The sequence below is a fragment of the Dermacentor andersoni genome, chromosome 7 (assembly GCF_023375885.2).
Source record: "Dermacentor andersoni chromosome 7, qqDerAnde1_hic_scaffold, whole genome shotgun sequence".
In the NCBI taxonomy this organism is placed as follows: Eukaryota; Metazoa; Arthropoda; class Arachnida; order Ixodida; family Ixodidae; genus Dermacentor; species Dermacentor andersoni.
Genome location: NC_092820.1, coordinates 125,723,849 through 125,741,406, shown reverse-complemented (window position 1 = coordinate 125,741,406; position 17,558 = coordinate 125,723,849). Strand labels below are relative to the sequence as shown.

At 43.6% G+C, this 17,558-nt stretch overlaps 1 protein-coding gene across 1 annotated transcript in view; it reads right to left on the bottom strand.

The window, feature by feature from the left end:
• LOC126534661 (uncharacterized) overlaps positions 1-17,558 on the bottom strand; it is a 56,403-nt gene that overhangs the window by 6,810 nt on the left and 32,035 nt on the right. The window contains exons 7-9 of the mRNA XM_050181924.2: positions 16,831-16,957; positions 3,848-4,024; positions 2,430-2,546 (exon numbers count right to left, since the gene is read on the bottom strand). Of these exons, the coding sequence (XP_050037881.2) occupies positions 2,430-2,546; positions 3,848-4,024; positions 16,831-16,957 (421 nt within the window). The remainder of the gene's footprint in view (positions 1-2,429; positions 2,547-3,847; positions 4,025-16,830; positions 16,958-17,558) is intronic.

Below are 17,558 nucleotides of genomic sequence, written 5' to 3'. Positions count from 1 at the left end.
CCGTAATCCTAAACGTACTGTGTGATCTCACTCACTGGAATTTCAAAACTTACCGCGTAGCGAATTACTTCAAGCGTACTGAACTCCAGCACGGGGGTTGGACCGCACGCTCACATCTTACTTCGGTTAGACAACGCGACTGAAAAAACCGTCTCCTCGGGCATACCAGAAACGATCCGCTTCCCAACAACCCTCGTGTCCCTCGATACATCGCTGCTGCCGCAACCGCGAACTCCAGACACGCCAAGAAACGCACACCTGCTGCAAGCGCCGAAACTCACGTTGCCATTTCTTTGTGCGTCCTCGTTCAGTCACGCTTACACATTCGATCATTGCTAATTAAATTAAAAGTGAATGTTTGCAATATTATACGGTCAATAAAAAACTACTATCCTTTCTTTGTACAGCTAAGTGCTAATTTTCTGTCGCAGACGGTGCTCCGCCTTTTGTGCGAAACTGCGTATTTTTCTTCTCACGCTTTCGCCATACCCTCCTCCCTTTTCCGTCCTATGGTACAGCTGCGCTTTCTTCCCCACTTTCCTCCTCTCGTATTGCAGACCCCCCTGTGCTCAGATTTCGCTTTCATCTTTCACTACGCTCGCTCGCTCGGTTACGGCGACGCTCACCGCAGAAAGGGGTGCCCTAATAGTTGCGCTTTAAGACGAACGAATTTGGCACAAAGTTGCCAAATTCTTCACGGAAAATTTTCAATTACGATTACGACACTTCCTAATGTGAAATTTGACCGCAGCTTACACGTGTTTTCATTTCGCCATACATTGGCTGGCGCTGACAATCTGTCTATTGCGCCATGTTGGTAATGGAGCGATGTGTAGCGTGACTGCCTCGCTAATCGGGATATGGCGAGAGGCATAGCGTTGGTGACGCGTGGGCGTGATTCACTGTATCCCTGTCAAAGAGATTCCTGTTACTTGTGTTTTGTTTTCGTATATGGTATCGTTCGACGCGCTCACCGCGTGCCATCGCTGAACACACCACGCATGCTAATGTCGCACCATCTTGTAGCCATTGTAACCGTGAAGCGGCACTACGCATTTCTCTTGCAGCTTTCGGACATACCTCCCTCCTCCGCTTTCCGCCTCATGCTTTCATTGTAGCCTCTTTCTCCGCTTTCCTCCTCACGCTCTCTTCGCTTTTCATCCCCAGCTATGCTCTGCGTTCGCTCTTTCCTTATTTGCTCAGTTACGTCGACGACGCTGGAGCCGGAGCACTCCGACGCTCAACGCAGACACTAGCGCTTAACAGTTCTGCTGTGGAACCGGACATCGCAGTTCTACCAACTTGCGTCCGATGGAGCATTAAAAACGTACTAACTTGATATTGTCACGTTGTGGTAACGGTGAAGAACACAGAAGTGAAAACTGATTCACGAAACTGACTGTTATTTGGGCAAATCTGTGCCCAGGAATACAAGTGGACCTCGATGCACAACGATATCGGCGAGCAAGCACAGTGTGCGGTCGTGGAAAATCTGGTCAGCGGGTAAAGCGTGTATGCTTTCATTCACATCGTAATCGCTGGTGCCCGGGCGTTCTCGCGAAAGTACTACACAATTCGTACCGCGCATATAATCTGATTAGACAAAGTTCGGCGAGAATGTCCACAACAATTAGAATCAACGATATCATTTGCGTAACGTATAAATCATGTCGGCGCGTCTTGCCCTGATGAGGCACATCTAAGTTGGCGGGTGAAGCACAGTCTCGACAAAAAAAGATCAATAAACAGACGTGTCAATAAATATTGTGTTAATTTCTTACGATGTCTACGAGGGATTTGCAAGGTCCTACCGCCATCTTATTGGCAGTAATCAGAGCGGGGTTAAAATGCATCAATTTTGTTCACATTACACGTATTCTTAGGTGCAGTATTCGGAATTAGCATAGCTTCTTCAATGTTGAGTGAATGAGTTGCAAACTTCATGGCTTCGTGCTCGAAGTTTTTCAGTTTTCATCATTTTTTTCAATGGACGCAATATATTAAATAAAAAAAATGTTCTCAATATCCACTTTATTTCCGTTTTTTTTTTCTTTTATATGCAGCATACCTTATCGAATTTGGGGGAGTGGTTGGTGAGAAAAACGATTGCTCCGTTCTTATGTATTTAGACGGGAGCCCCCCAGTTACAAGCGTCCTCTAAATCTTTCTTAGTATTACACGACGCCTATTTGCATATATTTCAGTCATTCGTGATGCATCATTTTTTTTTTTTTTTTTGGTGGGCAATGGCAGCAGTGTCAGAAGTATTTATAGTCTCCGTAGCGTTGCCGGAAAGAGGAGGAGACCAGAAATACCCGTCATGTATTCGCTCGGCGCCCGATTTTTTCCAAGGAATGTAATGCTTGCTATAATTTAGTCGTCGGTTGTCAATACATCAGATATGCCAGCCACACAAATGCTGCTCTCACCTTGTCTTTCACATTCTGGGTGGTGTCGAACATTGCCAGAAACTTGGTCGTCGTGTTCGCCACATAAGAGGAGCCCGAGTCCACGGGGTCCTTGGCAATGTTGCTGTACCCGCATACCTGGAAAAAGCAACCCACGGGGTGAAAAACAACCACTACATTGATTAGTCTCTGTATGAAAATAACCGGTATTGATGAAAGCATGAAACGTGTACAGCTGTAATAAATGCGATAGTCCTATTTTATTTTTTGTATGGTTCTTAGCGTTAGAGGAGGTTCGTGAGGTGTAGTGCTCTTGCCGTCGACGAGATTGGAGCTCGTGTTTGTCTAGGCCTGTTTGGAATGCTGTTCGTGCTCAATGACATGAACCGATTGCTTGAAAACGTTTCACGGAGGCACTGTGACCCAGAGACCTGTCGCGGTAGATCACTGAATGTTGATATCGCTCTGCTAAGTTTCTGGTCGCAAGCCCGTTCTCGGCCACAGAAGAAGCGGCATTTTGAAGGGGGCGAAATGCGAAAAACGCTCGTCCCAGTCGGTTCACACTGCTATCTGTCGGGTAGAGTGCTCTGTTTATTTTTTTTTTGTAATATGTAATATATTTATCTATCGTTCAGCGTACGATGTGCTGTGGTATGTACGACATATCAACGACAGCCTGTTAGTGTTAGCGCTGAACCAGGTGTGTTAAAGAAATGTTTTTGTAGCGAAAAAGGTGTGCATAGAAGAAGACACGGCATTTATACTACTCGACAACGGCGGTTGTTGGCATAGATGCGCCATGCGATATTACACAGAGAAAGTAAAATAACTATTTTTGTTTTATCAGGTTAATTGCACGAAATAATGCAGCTTATTGATGCACGCGCGTACGTGTGTGTGTGCGTATGCTTGCATTTGCTTTATTTTTCTCTGCCTATACGTTTCGCCCCGGCTCGATATACATTACTGGAACGAGATTGCTCGGTGTCGTCCGTTCTCTAAATCCTTTGTGTTGTTCTTGAGTTGTTTGACGCACTGCGCAAGTTCACGCTCTTTGGTCAAAGTAGGAAGGGCGTGAACCCGCTCTTTGGAACAGCTACGCCCACTGGGGGCACGTTTCCATGGTTTCGCTACTCCTCCACGCGAATGAGCGAGCCGGCGGCCGAATGATAGCGTTCAAATGTCATAGCACTTGCATCGCCACACGCAGCTTGCACGTAACGAGGCGCTGAAATCGTATAGGCATTAATTTTATTATTAAATCACCGATCCATTTTCATTTATTGTGCAAGCGGCTGCCTCTTCGAGCAATCCAGTTGGAGCATTAGACTGGGGCGATCTGCTGCAGTCAATTATTTTTTTTTCTAAATTAGGCATATTCTTAAACACGCCTTGCGGGCCTTGTGGTGACCGACTATTGACTTTCCCTTTCCACTCACCATCCGGTAATCCATGATGATGCCTTTTTCAGCGGGGGTGCTTCTATTGCGGGCATCAGTCCACCTCTTCGGCAAATGGTACGTCCGTGCGAACATGGCGAACGATAGCAGGGCGAAGCGCTTGTCGACGTCGGTCAGTTCTTCCATACGCTGCTGTGCCTTCTTGCCCAGTAACGGCTGATGTAGAAACAAATGGAAAGAAGACAGAGCGTGAGAGAAAATAAATAAATGAAGACAATACGTACGCATTCTACTGGCATCGCGGGTGCAGCGCTAGCTGCGGCTCTTACAATTCATTGCTTATGACTACTACTATTATTACTATGGCAGTGGGGGGCGAAGCTGTCACCGAATACTCATCGCCACGTTTGTCTTGGCAGGCGCTGCTGTGGGCGCTGTGAAATAACCTGGAACAAGCTTCTGCGGCTGCGCAATTCTTCGTCCCAGGCCTAGCCAGAGCGCTCAGCCGGAAAGTTTGGGCGATGTTTCTGATAGCCCGCTAAGCTGCTGTCCAAAGTAGCCGCTGCTAGCTTCGACATCGCACCGAACCGTGGCGCCTTGATCTTTTTTGGCGCCTTGATCTTGACCGAACAGTGGCGCCTTGTTTTTACATAAAAGGCACTCCCGAATCAACAGTGCTTCGCAGTCAGTGGCGAAGCTGTCACCGAATATTCATTGCCACTTTTATCTTGGCAGGTGGACCATTAATTTTAAGAGCATAGTTGTTTGCCAGTGCTGCCGACTACTGTCTAGTTATGTTGAAACTTGTGCTGATGCTACAAGTATATCATGCTTTATTGTGTTGAACACTCTGCTGACGTATTAGGTATTTAGCGAACAGTACATTCAGCCTTGTCCATTTTTGTTTGTGTATGTGACCATGCCTGCCTGAACCAAAAGTCAATCGTGCTCGGAGTAGCTGCCAGGTGATGGCAGATTCCTCACGTGTTTGGATTGCAAACTGGGCTATCACCTTGGCAAAAAGTGTTCGGGTGTGGCTGAAAATACGTTTGCATCAATGGGCGTGCCAAAAAGAGAGGCTTGGAAATGTAAGCAATGTAGAACACCTGCAAGCGATAACAGCTTATTGACAGCCCATAATCCGGAAGCAACTGCACTGGCTGTTGATCCTGGCTCTTTCGCTGAGGAATCAAATGCTCTCAGAGAAGAACTAAGGGGTATTAAGGACTTGATGGTTGTTCTTTTGCCTCCCCGAGAAAAGCTCGACGGGCTCGTAGCTCTGAAACCAAAAATAGACGAAGTGCTATCAGTGAAAGACGCTGTACTCAAAACTTCAAAACTCTGTGCAGTTTCCGTCTTCATCCTATCACACTGTTGTGATACAGACAAAAGAGTCTGAATCGGCCTTGAAAAGCCTAGAAACTAAAGTGGTGTGGCTGAAGGAAACAGTGAATGCCCAATCCACTGATATTGTTCAGTTACGGGTTGATAGTAATGGCTGCGAGCAGTATAACAGGCTATCGAACCTGGAGATACACGGGCTTCCATTTTCACCGGGAGAAAACTTGCGAACTGCCATCGCGGATCTCGCGCAGAAGCTAGAAAGAACAGATTCTGAACCTTGTAACATAGTTGCGGCACATTTGGCTGGCGGCTCGTGGCAAGCTTCGTGCCTTGGCACAGAAAAAAAATCGTAGCTGCTATATATCTCAATGGAAACCTGAACCAAGCTACTAAGGAACTTTTTCAGAAAACTCGATATAAAGACAAAGAAAACAGCTATAACTTTGTCTGGGTAAGAAATGCAAAGACCTTTGCACGAAAGGAAGACGGAGGCCCTGTCATCAGGATTGCCTCCGTCACTGACATCGATAAGATGCTTTAAACACATGGCGTTGAACTATATTTCTCTTCCGGACGTCGGTTAATTGGGATCTATTTTTGAGAACTGTGATAAGCCTTCTTTTTCAGTTGTTGACATAAACGTAAGAATCATAAGAAAATACTGGGATCAATTCCTTGTCAACGTTGATGACGTCATGGTCTTAGTGGATGCATTTATACTGTCGGAGATAAATGTTCAAGATGACAAGTTGTCACAGTTTCGTCGACCGAATTTACAAGAACACTTTTTACTAGATCGGCCAGGAGAAGTGGTGAAATAGGAGTATTCATCAAGACTAAAGGGGTTACTACAATTACGACGTTTAGTTTTATGGGGGCGGAAAGCCTCGCCTTCCCCATGGAAAGTTCTAACGTAACGTGGCCTTGTTGTTAGCTGCAATTTATCGTCCCCTCTCCGAACATATGCAAACATTTTTGAATGAACTAAAGCAAAATGTCAGTTGTCTCAGTTGTCGAACGTTTCTCTCATTGGAGACATTAACATAGACATTTTAAACTCAGAAATCCATGGTTACCATTTACTTGAACATCTTAGCTGACTATGGCATAGAGTCAGTTGTTAACGAGGCTACACGAGAGGAGTTTCTTTTGTCTCGTGTTGGGACTTCCTGTATTGACCACGTGATGGTCCCGTTCAATAGATTTGTCAAATAACAATTCCGTCCGAGTGACAAAAAAGCTGGCAGACCACTATTTTATAGGTAGCCAGCTTTTATTCACAAGTTCCCAGCAAGCCCAAAGTAAAGAATCCCAATACATTGAACTATTTAATTGCTTTAAATGCGACCGACTAGTTTTTCTCTATGACTGAAAAGCAATTTTAGGAAATAGCTGTCCCAACATTGTATATAATAATTTTATAGCGCTGATTTCCGATTTAAAGAAGGCGTGTAGGAAAACAGTCTTGGTCCGAAAGAGATGACCATACCTATACTGGCTGAGCAATCGGATAATAAAAACTACTGAAGGAAAGGAAAAGTTGTGGAAGCGGTGTCGACAGCACCCTGATGACGAAACTCTAAAATGTCTCTATCGAGAAGCCCGGAACAAAGTTACAGCACTGATGCACTGTTCTAAGAGGAACTACTATCGCAATAAATGTTTTTCTTCGCGTTATAAACCCGCTAAAATTTGGTCCATGGCGAACGAGCTTAGAGGCTCTTATCCAGGTACGTATTTGGACCAGATAACAATGAGTTTCGGATATATCAATAAAAGATTTCGCGGATAGCTTCAATGGTTTCTTTTCTTCGGTTGGCGCTGATAATAATGGACCCACCGATCCTGTTAGTCTCAACGGTGGCTTTGGTTCAATACTAGATTCGGCTTTTCTTCCACCAATAAATAAAGAAGACATATATCGATTGTTGCATCGATCTAGAAAAAGCCGTGCTGTCGGACTTGATGGCATATCAGCAGAATACATATGTAGCAACATCAGAGTTCTGGTCGATCCGCTTCTTTTTATCTTTAATAGAATCCTCATTACTTGCATGATACCAGATGCAATAAACAGAGCACGCGTGATACCGACATTTAAATGCAAAGATGCTCCGAAGCCAGAGAACCATCGCCCCATCTCTATTCTTCCTATCTTAGCTCAACTGTTGGAAAGGGACGTGTTTGAAACGATTGAGGGGTTTGTTTTAAAATATAACATGTTATCATCTTCCCATTATGGCTTCGGGTCTAGTAGAAGCACGCATGCGCTTTTTGAAAACTCTCAATCTACATCAAACATTTGAACTTAACCAGGCAGCCTGTGGGCTATTTTTTAGATATATCTAAAGCTTTCGATCCGGCAACCCACAGTATTCTATGTGCTAAACTTCCCAATTACTGGTTTCGGGGACAGTTCCATTAATTTATACAAAGCTACCTGGTAAATCGGTCTCAGATTGTATGTATTGGCGACCAAAATAGTTCTTTGCGGTTTCTTAATGCAGGGGTTCCACAGGTTTCCGTTTTGTCTCCGCTTCTTTTTTATTCGGACGTTTGCGACTTGTCACAGGTAAGTAGATGTGCGATTTTCGAGTATGCAGATGATACGTTGCTTGTTTCTAAGCACATGCAGAACGAAGCAGCTGTCGTTTTACTTCAAAGCGACATAAAAAATGTGATGAATTGGTTTGGAAAAACCGTATACAAGTCACTGCTCGGAAAACTCGATTAGTATGTTTGAGAAATCCGTTAAAGGCTCTTGTAACAAGTCAACATGCCTTCCTTCACGGTTCTGATTGCTTAGTCTGTGTTTGGGCCCCAGTACAACATGTAGATAGTGTCAAGTACCTTGGAGTATACTTTGAGACTGAGTTATCATGGAATATTGAAATGGCTCGAATTTGCGCGCGATTACGTAATGTTGCATGTGCCCTTTACCGTATAAGGATTTATGCACCTACCAAGATTAAAGAAGTGATAGTGCATGCCATAGGCTACTCGCATCTAAGGTACGACACTTGCTCTTTTTTTTAATTGCAGCGGATTTTGGAAACATAAAAGTGAGAGCCTATTAAGCATACTAAAAAGTGTTGCGTACAACCAAACTACGGATAACTTATTTCGAGATTTAGAAATGCCCGATTTCGAGTCTTTGTTTCGTTCGACAATTGTGATGCGTTATTTCTGGAGAAATGCTTTCCGAGAACCTCTCCATAAAAGTGTTGCTTTGCGTAGACATCCCACACCTGTAGTTCCTTGGAGAATAACTCGTTATGGAAAAGTACAAATAAGGTACTATATCCCCCACCTGTTTAATAACCTTCCCAGTGTTGTATTGAATCAGACAAATTTGTCGACATTAAAGAAGACCCTAGAGGCAATGATAGAATTATTTTCACATGTACAAAGTCTATTTTGTAGTAGTGTGATCTTTGCAAAAATTAATGTGAGACTGTTTCCGCTGTTATCACAATTTCTTTTCTTTTTTGTTCTCGATAGGTTGTAACTTTGTTTACATATTGTGCCATGTTTACTAAGTTTTAATGGTTGTTGTACGCTACGTGTTTTCATTTGAACATTAGGTGTTGTTTACTGGGCATGTTTACCTGAGGAACCTGTGATAGGTTCTTTATTTCTTTATTTATGTTTTTCTTTAGTTTGACATTTAGTTTGTCTATAGTAAGGTTACATAATGCAATGTCCTGAAAGCCCACAGAAGGCTTCGGCAGACCTAGCAGACTTATATGTACAAATTAATTATTTGTAATAAAGATTATTATTATTATTATTATTATTATTATTATTATTATTATTATTATTATTATTATTATTATTATTATTATTATTATTATTATTATTATTATTATTATTATTATTATTATTATTATTGCTCAGGCTTATTAACGGGACTCTGATGAAAAACACCCAACGCTTAAGCTTCGCCTTAAGGAGTGGAACGCGGTACCATTCAAATATCCCTGACTGCTTTCCACGCATCCTGCCAACTGCAGCTTATGTGACCGTAATGTTCACCAGGGAACGCTTGCCGTAAAATCTAAAAGCAGAAAGCTCGTAAATGAAGACGAGATTTCTCGTAGAAACAAGGCTTCTTGCGTGGGCCCACCTTCTGTTATGGTTTCGCACTTTTGATATTTCAGTCCGAGAAAATTTTACATAAAAGGCATGCGCTGCCGGTGTGTTTTTTACATACATAGGAGAAAGATGTTTACTTTTATTTCCAGAATATTATACACAAGTAACAACCTCTTGTCGGACCTGTAGCCGAAGGCTAGTTGAAGGTCCGATAAAAAAATGTAAAGGAAATCCTAGCATAGCAGGAATAAAAAAAAAGAGCAACAGTATTTGTATATACAAAGTTGTTGAAGTGAGCGAAAAGTAAGTATATACATCAGAGCACCAAAGAACAGTGTAAGGGGCACAGTTCAAATACAGAATACATATCTCAATGTAATGATGTGTACTATAATGTCAGTTTCGTTTACGTATCCCACAAAAGATTGCAAACAATATCGATTAGTACTGAACTGGTTGATGAAGCATACAATTTTTGAAATTCAATACGTACATAATGAGCAAGAACTAGAGCAATATGCCATTTCAAGGCAAAAGAAAACAACACCATCGCGTGATACTAATTTACATAGAATAAGCAGAAAATAGTCTAAAGAATATAATTCTTGCTTTGTACAGATCTCTAAAGAAATTCATGGTTTACTGTCTTTAACAAAGAAGGAAAATATTGTTTCAGGGCACCAGGGAATTTCGAGGAATTAATGACTCCCGCGGATAGTCCATTCCAGGTTTTATTGCCTGTGAACTGTAGCATACGCTCTCCGTATATGTGGCTACACTGTGCGAGCTTAAAATGACCTGTAGTTACATTTCTTGTACAAGGCGAAGACGAGTAAAATATGGATGAGCTGAATGGGTGGTTGAATCTAACAACCCTATAAATACACAATGAAATGCCTTGCTGGCGTAAATAGCGAAATTGTAAAATGTGATATTGGTGGAATAATGGGGCCGTGTGATCGTAATTCTTAGAATGAGACATAATTCTAATTGCGCGTTTTTAGAGAATAATAATCGGATTTAATGTCGTTTGGTACACCCATCCCCACGAGTCGATGCAATACCTTAAGCGACTTTCAATAAAAGCAAAATACATAAGTTGTAAAACTGAGGTGTCAAAGTACTCGCGGGGTATAGTTCATCCGTAGCAACCAGATGCTAATCTAGAGCAGACGCTATTTATGTGGTCTTCCCATTGCCAGTGCTTATCAAACATTGCTCCAAGCTATCTGTAAGAACTTGTCTGACCGAATGGGATGTTATTTATATGTATGTTTACAGCTAGGTGTAGTATCTACCATTTTGAAGCGTGACTGAAAAACAATATATTTTGTTTTCGTTGCGTTGATTGTTAATTTGTTAGCCAAGAACCAGTCAGAAATCCTGTTTACCTCTAGACTTACTTTATGACTAAGTTCTGCAATATTACCCGCAGTTACTATAATGCAGATGTCATCTGCGTACATCAACATTTCTGCAGAGTCTATAATTTGTTGCAGGTCATTTATACACAAAGAAAAAAAAATACGGAGCCCTGAGGGACTCCAGTAGCAATATTTAGTTTTGAAGAAGGTATGTTATTGACTTTCACGCTCCGAAATCGATCGTGCATATAACTTGATAAAAAGTCAAATAGTTTGCCTCCAATCCCACAATGTTTAAGTTTGTCCAATAAGATGCAATGATCTACTGTGTTGAATGCTTTCTTTAAATCTAAAAGACGACAGATACTAGCTCATTTAGTTATAAAGCCATATTTATCTTTTGCGTTAACGTAATGACTGCCGTAGCTGTTTGGAAACGAGGTCTGAAGCCATGTTGCTGATGGCAGAGCACATTGTACTTTTCAAGGAATATTTTCATCCGTTTCATTAATTTTATTTTCGAAAACAATATTGATTATGCTTAAAACAGAGATTGGCCTATGATTTGAAGGGTCAGGCGCATCACCATCTCCTTTAGGGTTTGGAATGACTGGCATTTTTTAGAGAATTTGGATATATTGCTTGAGTATGGAGTGATTGAGCATTTTACACAAAACTGGGCCTAATGTACCAAGATTTTCCTTTAGTACCCTAACAGATTGGCCGTCGGGCCTGACGCTTTATTGTTAGGTGCATTTAGTATGTTTGAAACGACTTCACTGCGCTCTATCTCTCCTAGATTAAACGAATTTACTTCTGGAATAGGAGCGGGTGGAGCTTCACTATTTGGCTGTGGTAGGTGAGTGGCTCGTGCTGGACCCACAGTAGTAAAATGCGTGTTGAAGTCTTAACAGTGTCTGCATCGACAGTGGGAGGATAAACACACTTTTGTGTTATTTTACCAGGAACCCCATTTACTATTCGCCACAGCTCACAGTTGTGTGCAATGGTCGGCAGCTTGACTGAAACGTTGCGAATTAAAATATCTTTTTCGGACCCTCATCATAGACACCCCTTTGTTGCGTAATGTCCTGTACTGACCTAAGCAGTTAACATTACTCCTGTTATGCCTCCATTTGTTATACCAGTATTATTTTGTTTTAAGTATTTACAAAATTTGTGGAGTCATCCATGGAGACATTGGCTGATTATAAGAACTTCGAGTATATGTACTGCTACACTCATTTATCAAATGGCTAATAATGTAAATCAAGTTTGAAAACTCTGTGTGTACATTATCACTGTACTCTTGTTTATGGTTTTATCTCTAAACTTCCCATAATCTAATCTAGTTATAAGCCTCCTGTCATCTTTGTTCTTTAGATTTTGGCTGTTAAATGCCGTGAAGATAGGCAAATGATCTGAAAGAGGCCGACTGTACACTCCACTATCAATTCCACACTCCATGTTCGTCAATGCATGATTGCTATGCAGCACCACCTCCGAGGGCTGCATTTCTTAGTTTTGCGGAAGGGTGTGGCCAAAAGCCACAGGGGACGAAAGGCGACGTGGCTGCGGCGAACGGGAAGATGGACGACGTGTTTGCGGTGAGCGAGACTGGTGTCCGCGCGGCGATGGTGAGCGACTGTAGCCCGTGTTCCTAGCAGAGTTCTCCGCGCTGTTAGACTCGGCAGTGGGCGAAACATTGCGGGCATTCCCATTAAAACGACTCAGGTTGGTCGGCGTGCGAGGTGTTGAGGGCCACGAGTTGCGACAGTATCTGGCGACATTACCAATGTGGCGACAGGTGGAACATATCGGCTGGTCGTCCGCAGTTCTCCACTCAGTTTGGTTGCGATAACGCGGAGAGAAGCGTCGGGGTGGAGCGAAAATAGTAGAAGGGCGTTCGTTCGGGGGGCTCTGGGGTTGTTGACAGCACAGACAGAATGTAGGCCAAAGTGTTCAAGTTCCTGACGAACAATGGCTTGCACGAGGGGAACTGAAGAAAGGGTAATATCAGGGCTACACGTACTGAAAGATGCGGGCACCATCGCGCCCAGCTCACGTCGAACGATTCGCACCACGTCCTCTTATGGCGACGCATGCTGCTGTGCGGTCTGATCTTCACACATCGACGTTGCGGCAGTATTGGGAAGTCTGGTGAATGGGTCTAGAAGGCGCCGGCTTTCGGCCTGCTCGATGTGTCGGCACTCTTTGATGATAGCACCAAATGTAGAGCAGCTTTTGCACATGAGCAGATTAAAGGCGTCATCAGCGATTCCCTTGAGCAAATGCCCTACCTTCTCAGCTTCTGTCATGTCGTGATCGGCTTTACGAAGAAGCACCAGAACGTCCTGGATATACGAAACATAGAACTCTGTGGGGGATTGGGCACGAGAGGCCAGTTCCAGCTTTGCGGCAATATACGGCCGGCTGGTTTGCCAAACTCTGTTAACTTCTCTTTGCATGTGTCCCAGCTGGTCAGCTCGTCTTCATGGTTTTCGAACTGCACCTTTGCCGTGCCTCCTAGGTAGAACAACAGGCTAGCTGGCATGAGCGTTAGGTCCTATCAGTTGATTCCACTCATACGTTGGTACATAGCCACCCACTCCTCAACATCGGCGCCATCAGTCCCGCAGAAAGTTCCGGGATCCTTGTGTTGCACAACCACAACCGAAGGGGACAGCGACGTAGTGGACGATGATGACGTTGGAGGCAGCAACGACGTTGAGCCCGAGTGCTCATCGTCATTCATGGTGAGGACGGTGATGCGACGTCCACTGCGGAGCTCCGTTTCCAGCCGTGGTACCCCACACCTCCCACAAATATGTTACGGGGATGTTGGAGACATAAGACTCTATTTACAAGCAGAGCCTGTGGGGTTAAAAATGGGTGACTAGTAACAACACGCAGCAGCCAGCATCTCGTGATCTTCTTCCTCTCTCTCTTCTTTCATCCTTCCGTAGCAATATGCGAGTTTCGCAACATTCGTAGGTAGTGTGATGGTTAACTGCAAAGGTGATGTTTTGTTCACACCCTGGAGATTAAGTTACGGCGGGGAAAATCTTCGTGACACTTCTATTGATTGGTTGATGTTTGTGGATGATGCACGAAGCCCCACCGGACCACTGTTGAATCTACCAAAATGCGCGTTGTGCCCTTTCCAGGGCATAACAAAGGGCAGTGAAAGTGAGCTCCTCTATAATGTATCACGACTGAAAGATGCCGCATTCAATGTAAAAGCGCCTACTAAAACATGGCCGCGGAATAACATGGGTGAGTGGCATAACTTAGGTGAGTGGCTTAAGCCGACAGTAATAAGGGGCTTCTTGGCACATCAGTTAGGTAGCAGCACTTGAGAGTCTAGTTATCTAAACTGCACATGCATAAGCTGTCTCCCACTCCCTGGTGTGCGTTTCTGCCTCATTATTGTCGTAGTTGTTGTTTTCGACTGGGTGCTCGCACAATGTCTGTCATCGTCTTTGGTATCTGAGCTGTGTGACACTGAGGAGGAACACAAAGAGAAACCTGCTCATTTTTTCACCAATATTTGTGTCAATTTTCCTGAAACATAGCCCAGTTATTAATGCTTTGATGGCCCACAGCTAGTGTACCTGTGTTGAAGAACCTGTCAAGAGGCAAGGTTGAGCAATGAGAAAAGTAACGTGTTCTGACACACTGTCACATGATTGCATTATCTCACTAAAACCACTGCTTCGATAAACGTCCATGTATTGTATAGAAATATAAAGTATATTATAGGACAATACGATGCATAGCTACAATTCATGCGAGCCACAGATTTGCTTTAGGGCCAGCAGAAGCCACATAGAGTTGGCCACACACGTGATACTGCTTAGCAAGCCACAATGGTGCAAAGGCGCATTACTAAATCCCTCAGCTGCATAAATAAAGGAAGAGTGTGCAAATAAACCAACATTATCATCAAGTGATACAAATACAAATTAGTCGTTTTTTGCATTTGTGCATGGGTCCTACCTAGTTGAGATAACACAGACCTTGTGTCACAGTTCTGCTTTCTTGGCAGCAGACGTGTTGTGAAAAGCTTCCATGACATGAGCCGCAGAACTTTTGCTGCGGCTCACCATAGAATTCCATCCTCATCCACCATTTGTTGTCACATTTAACATCACAGTAGACTCGACAATTCAAACTCGAGGGGACGCCAGAATTTCGCTTAAATTATCAGAAATATGAATAATCAGATTAAAGCATAAGCATAAGTTGAGGCAGCACACCTGCTTCTATGGCATTGAAAAATCCCGCTTCTGAATTATTGCGATTATGCTGTTATGATGGGCAGCATGTTATGGTCTTAACTGCAGGGAAGAATACAAAGGCAGGGGACGCAGGCATGCAGAAACCAGCAAAGAAGCAAATGGAATAGCGTGAAAAAGCAAAGCAAATGCTCATCGCACGACATTAGCACCGGCTTAGGGACCCAAGTGAACGTGTTCCTGCAACTCCTAAATGCATCCTTATTTCCGGGCATTGCTGGATATCTGCAAATCTGCAAAAGCTTTTATGTCCACACGATCGGGGTTCGGTGCAGCAGGGTACAGCCGACCAAGGTTTCCGGCTCTTTCCGTGTGTACTTTGATTTCAGTATTGCTGACATGCGTGATGTCCAGGTGATACACACTGCCGAATCCGCATCTAACCTTTAAGATAAGCATGCAAAATCATGACCTTGCAAACCATTTTAAGAACCGGAACAAAGTTGTGCAATGACTTTTCTAAGATCTCGGCTAATACACACTGTAAACCTCCTAAGCATGACATTAGCTTGTTTATTACATTTCATGCTCATTCCTTTGATGACGCTTACTGCTTGTTTAGTAATGCTGCTTTATGTTGTTCACAGTGTTGGTGTGTGGTGCACACTTAGGGCCCCAGGCGCATGCTTTCTCACTATCAACTGCACGTGTAGCATTCCTGAAGCTCACAATTCCTAGGAACAGGCTGTGCCCTTATGTGTGCACAGACTTGCTGCAAAAGAAAACAGTGAATATCTGCACCCCTGCCATCATGTTTGTATTGTGCCGCCTTCCAAGCTCGCTCTCCTGAGTTATGGTAACATATCTCACGCAGCACACTACAAATTTTCGTGCAGCGACTACACATGCGGTATTGCGGCACGATTTAAAGTGGAATTTTCAGTTTTGGGATTGCCACTGTGCTGACACAGCTAAAAATTTTCGCCTAATTTTCGTACATGATGCTTTGGTGTGTAAATCAATTTCTTTCATTTGTGCTTCGTTCGGCTAGAGCCCAATGTGTGTCACCTACTGTTTAGTTTCACCGTTTGGCAATCAAAGGTTGAACAGGCATGTCATCGCAAACGAGTCCCTCAGGGGATGCTGTTGACAGTGGGTCTTCCAATTAGTATTCAAACGTGTACTTCTTCCCTCATTGCTTGCCGAAGGCTATGGCTTTCATAATGCTGCACACAGTTCGTGAAACAGAGAATGGAGCGTTATCACATGAGGTGCTGCTGAGTTGTACAGATTGGATGTCTGTTCAATTGGAAGTCGCCTTCTTGAGCTGCATCGAAGCCTGTATATCAGATTATTTTCCTGTTCGTAAAGTTCACACGCACACTTACTGTTTAACATGCTCTGTCTGAGCCCTCTCAAAAAACACCATCATCTCCACCTTTGATAAGCTTAGGTCTTTAGCCACTGCCGCCAACGGCTCCCACTCCATCTCTGCAACTCCTGATAATCGGTCATTCGGCTGATCAAATCCTGGCAAGGCTCGCAAATGACGTGGATCGGTCGCTTGTTTTGAGCTTGCTCTTTATTTAAACGTGTGATGTTCGCGTGTTGCTAAGTAGCGAAATGTTTTCTTCGTGCTCGGTTAGTTTGCGCTGAAAATTTTCCTTAAATGACGAAATCAGTGCTGATAATCAATGCAATAGCCAGTGAATTATACAAATGATTCAATGCAATAGCTCATGTCACGATTTTACTTGAATTTATGCACTGTTCGCCTCATACTGCTGAGTGCCTGTAGCCTCTACCTCACGGGGGTACGAGCCATTGCATTTGGAGGTATACGCCATTCGTTATGATAGCTTTCTGTCTACGTTACACCACGAAGAAATTTCGGGATCCTAGCCACATACAGGTTCGCTGTAGATTAATCAAAGTGGGGCAGGGCACGTTAGTGTACGTTCCCTACTAAAAATTCGCTCACCAGTGACAGCGTGAGGTAATTGCTCATGTCCACACGGTCGGGGTTCGGTGCAACAGGGTACAGCCGACCAAGGTTTCCGGCTCTTTCCGTGTGTACTTTGATAACAATAACCGTTATTGGGAAATCTCTGAAAGGAAAAACAACGAAAGAAACACGGTGGCGACAGAGATTATTGTCGAGCCACAAGACGCTTCTTATATAGTCTTAGCGAGGTTCGCCCGCCGGCAACTTTCCGAATGTTTGCTCTGAAGATAACAGAACAACGCGTGTAGAGCGAGGGGAAGAATGCGTTCTCTTTTAGCTTACGTTTTCGTGCTGAAGTGACAACTAAAAATTGCGTTTCTGATTTTAAACTGAAATGGAGAGCTACATATGATTAGTAACAACTGCGCACACTTACGGCATGTAAATGACACTCCATTAGGCGACTTTACCTCGCCCCGATTGCAGTCTTTAGTTACAGCATGTTGTGGTTAGGGTGGCGTTCAAGGCATGCCATCCACCAAGCCCATCGACTACGGCGTGAAGTTGTAGAAAATGCAGGAAAAGGGGTTTGTTACGAAGTGTCATCTCTTGTTGAAATCCTTTCGCTATTGCTGCAGGAATAAGGACGTATGACCTCGTGATACACAAGTCGGCAGGAGAAACCGAAATTTGCTTTAAAAGCTTTAGGCTGGACGGCTGGATTCCGAGGATGCGTTAAGGTAGTGCTGCGGATTAATGTTTAC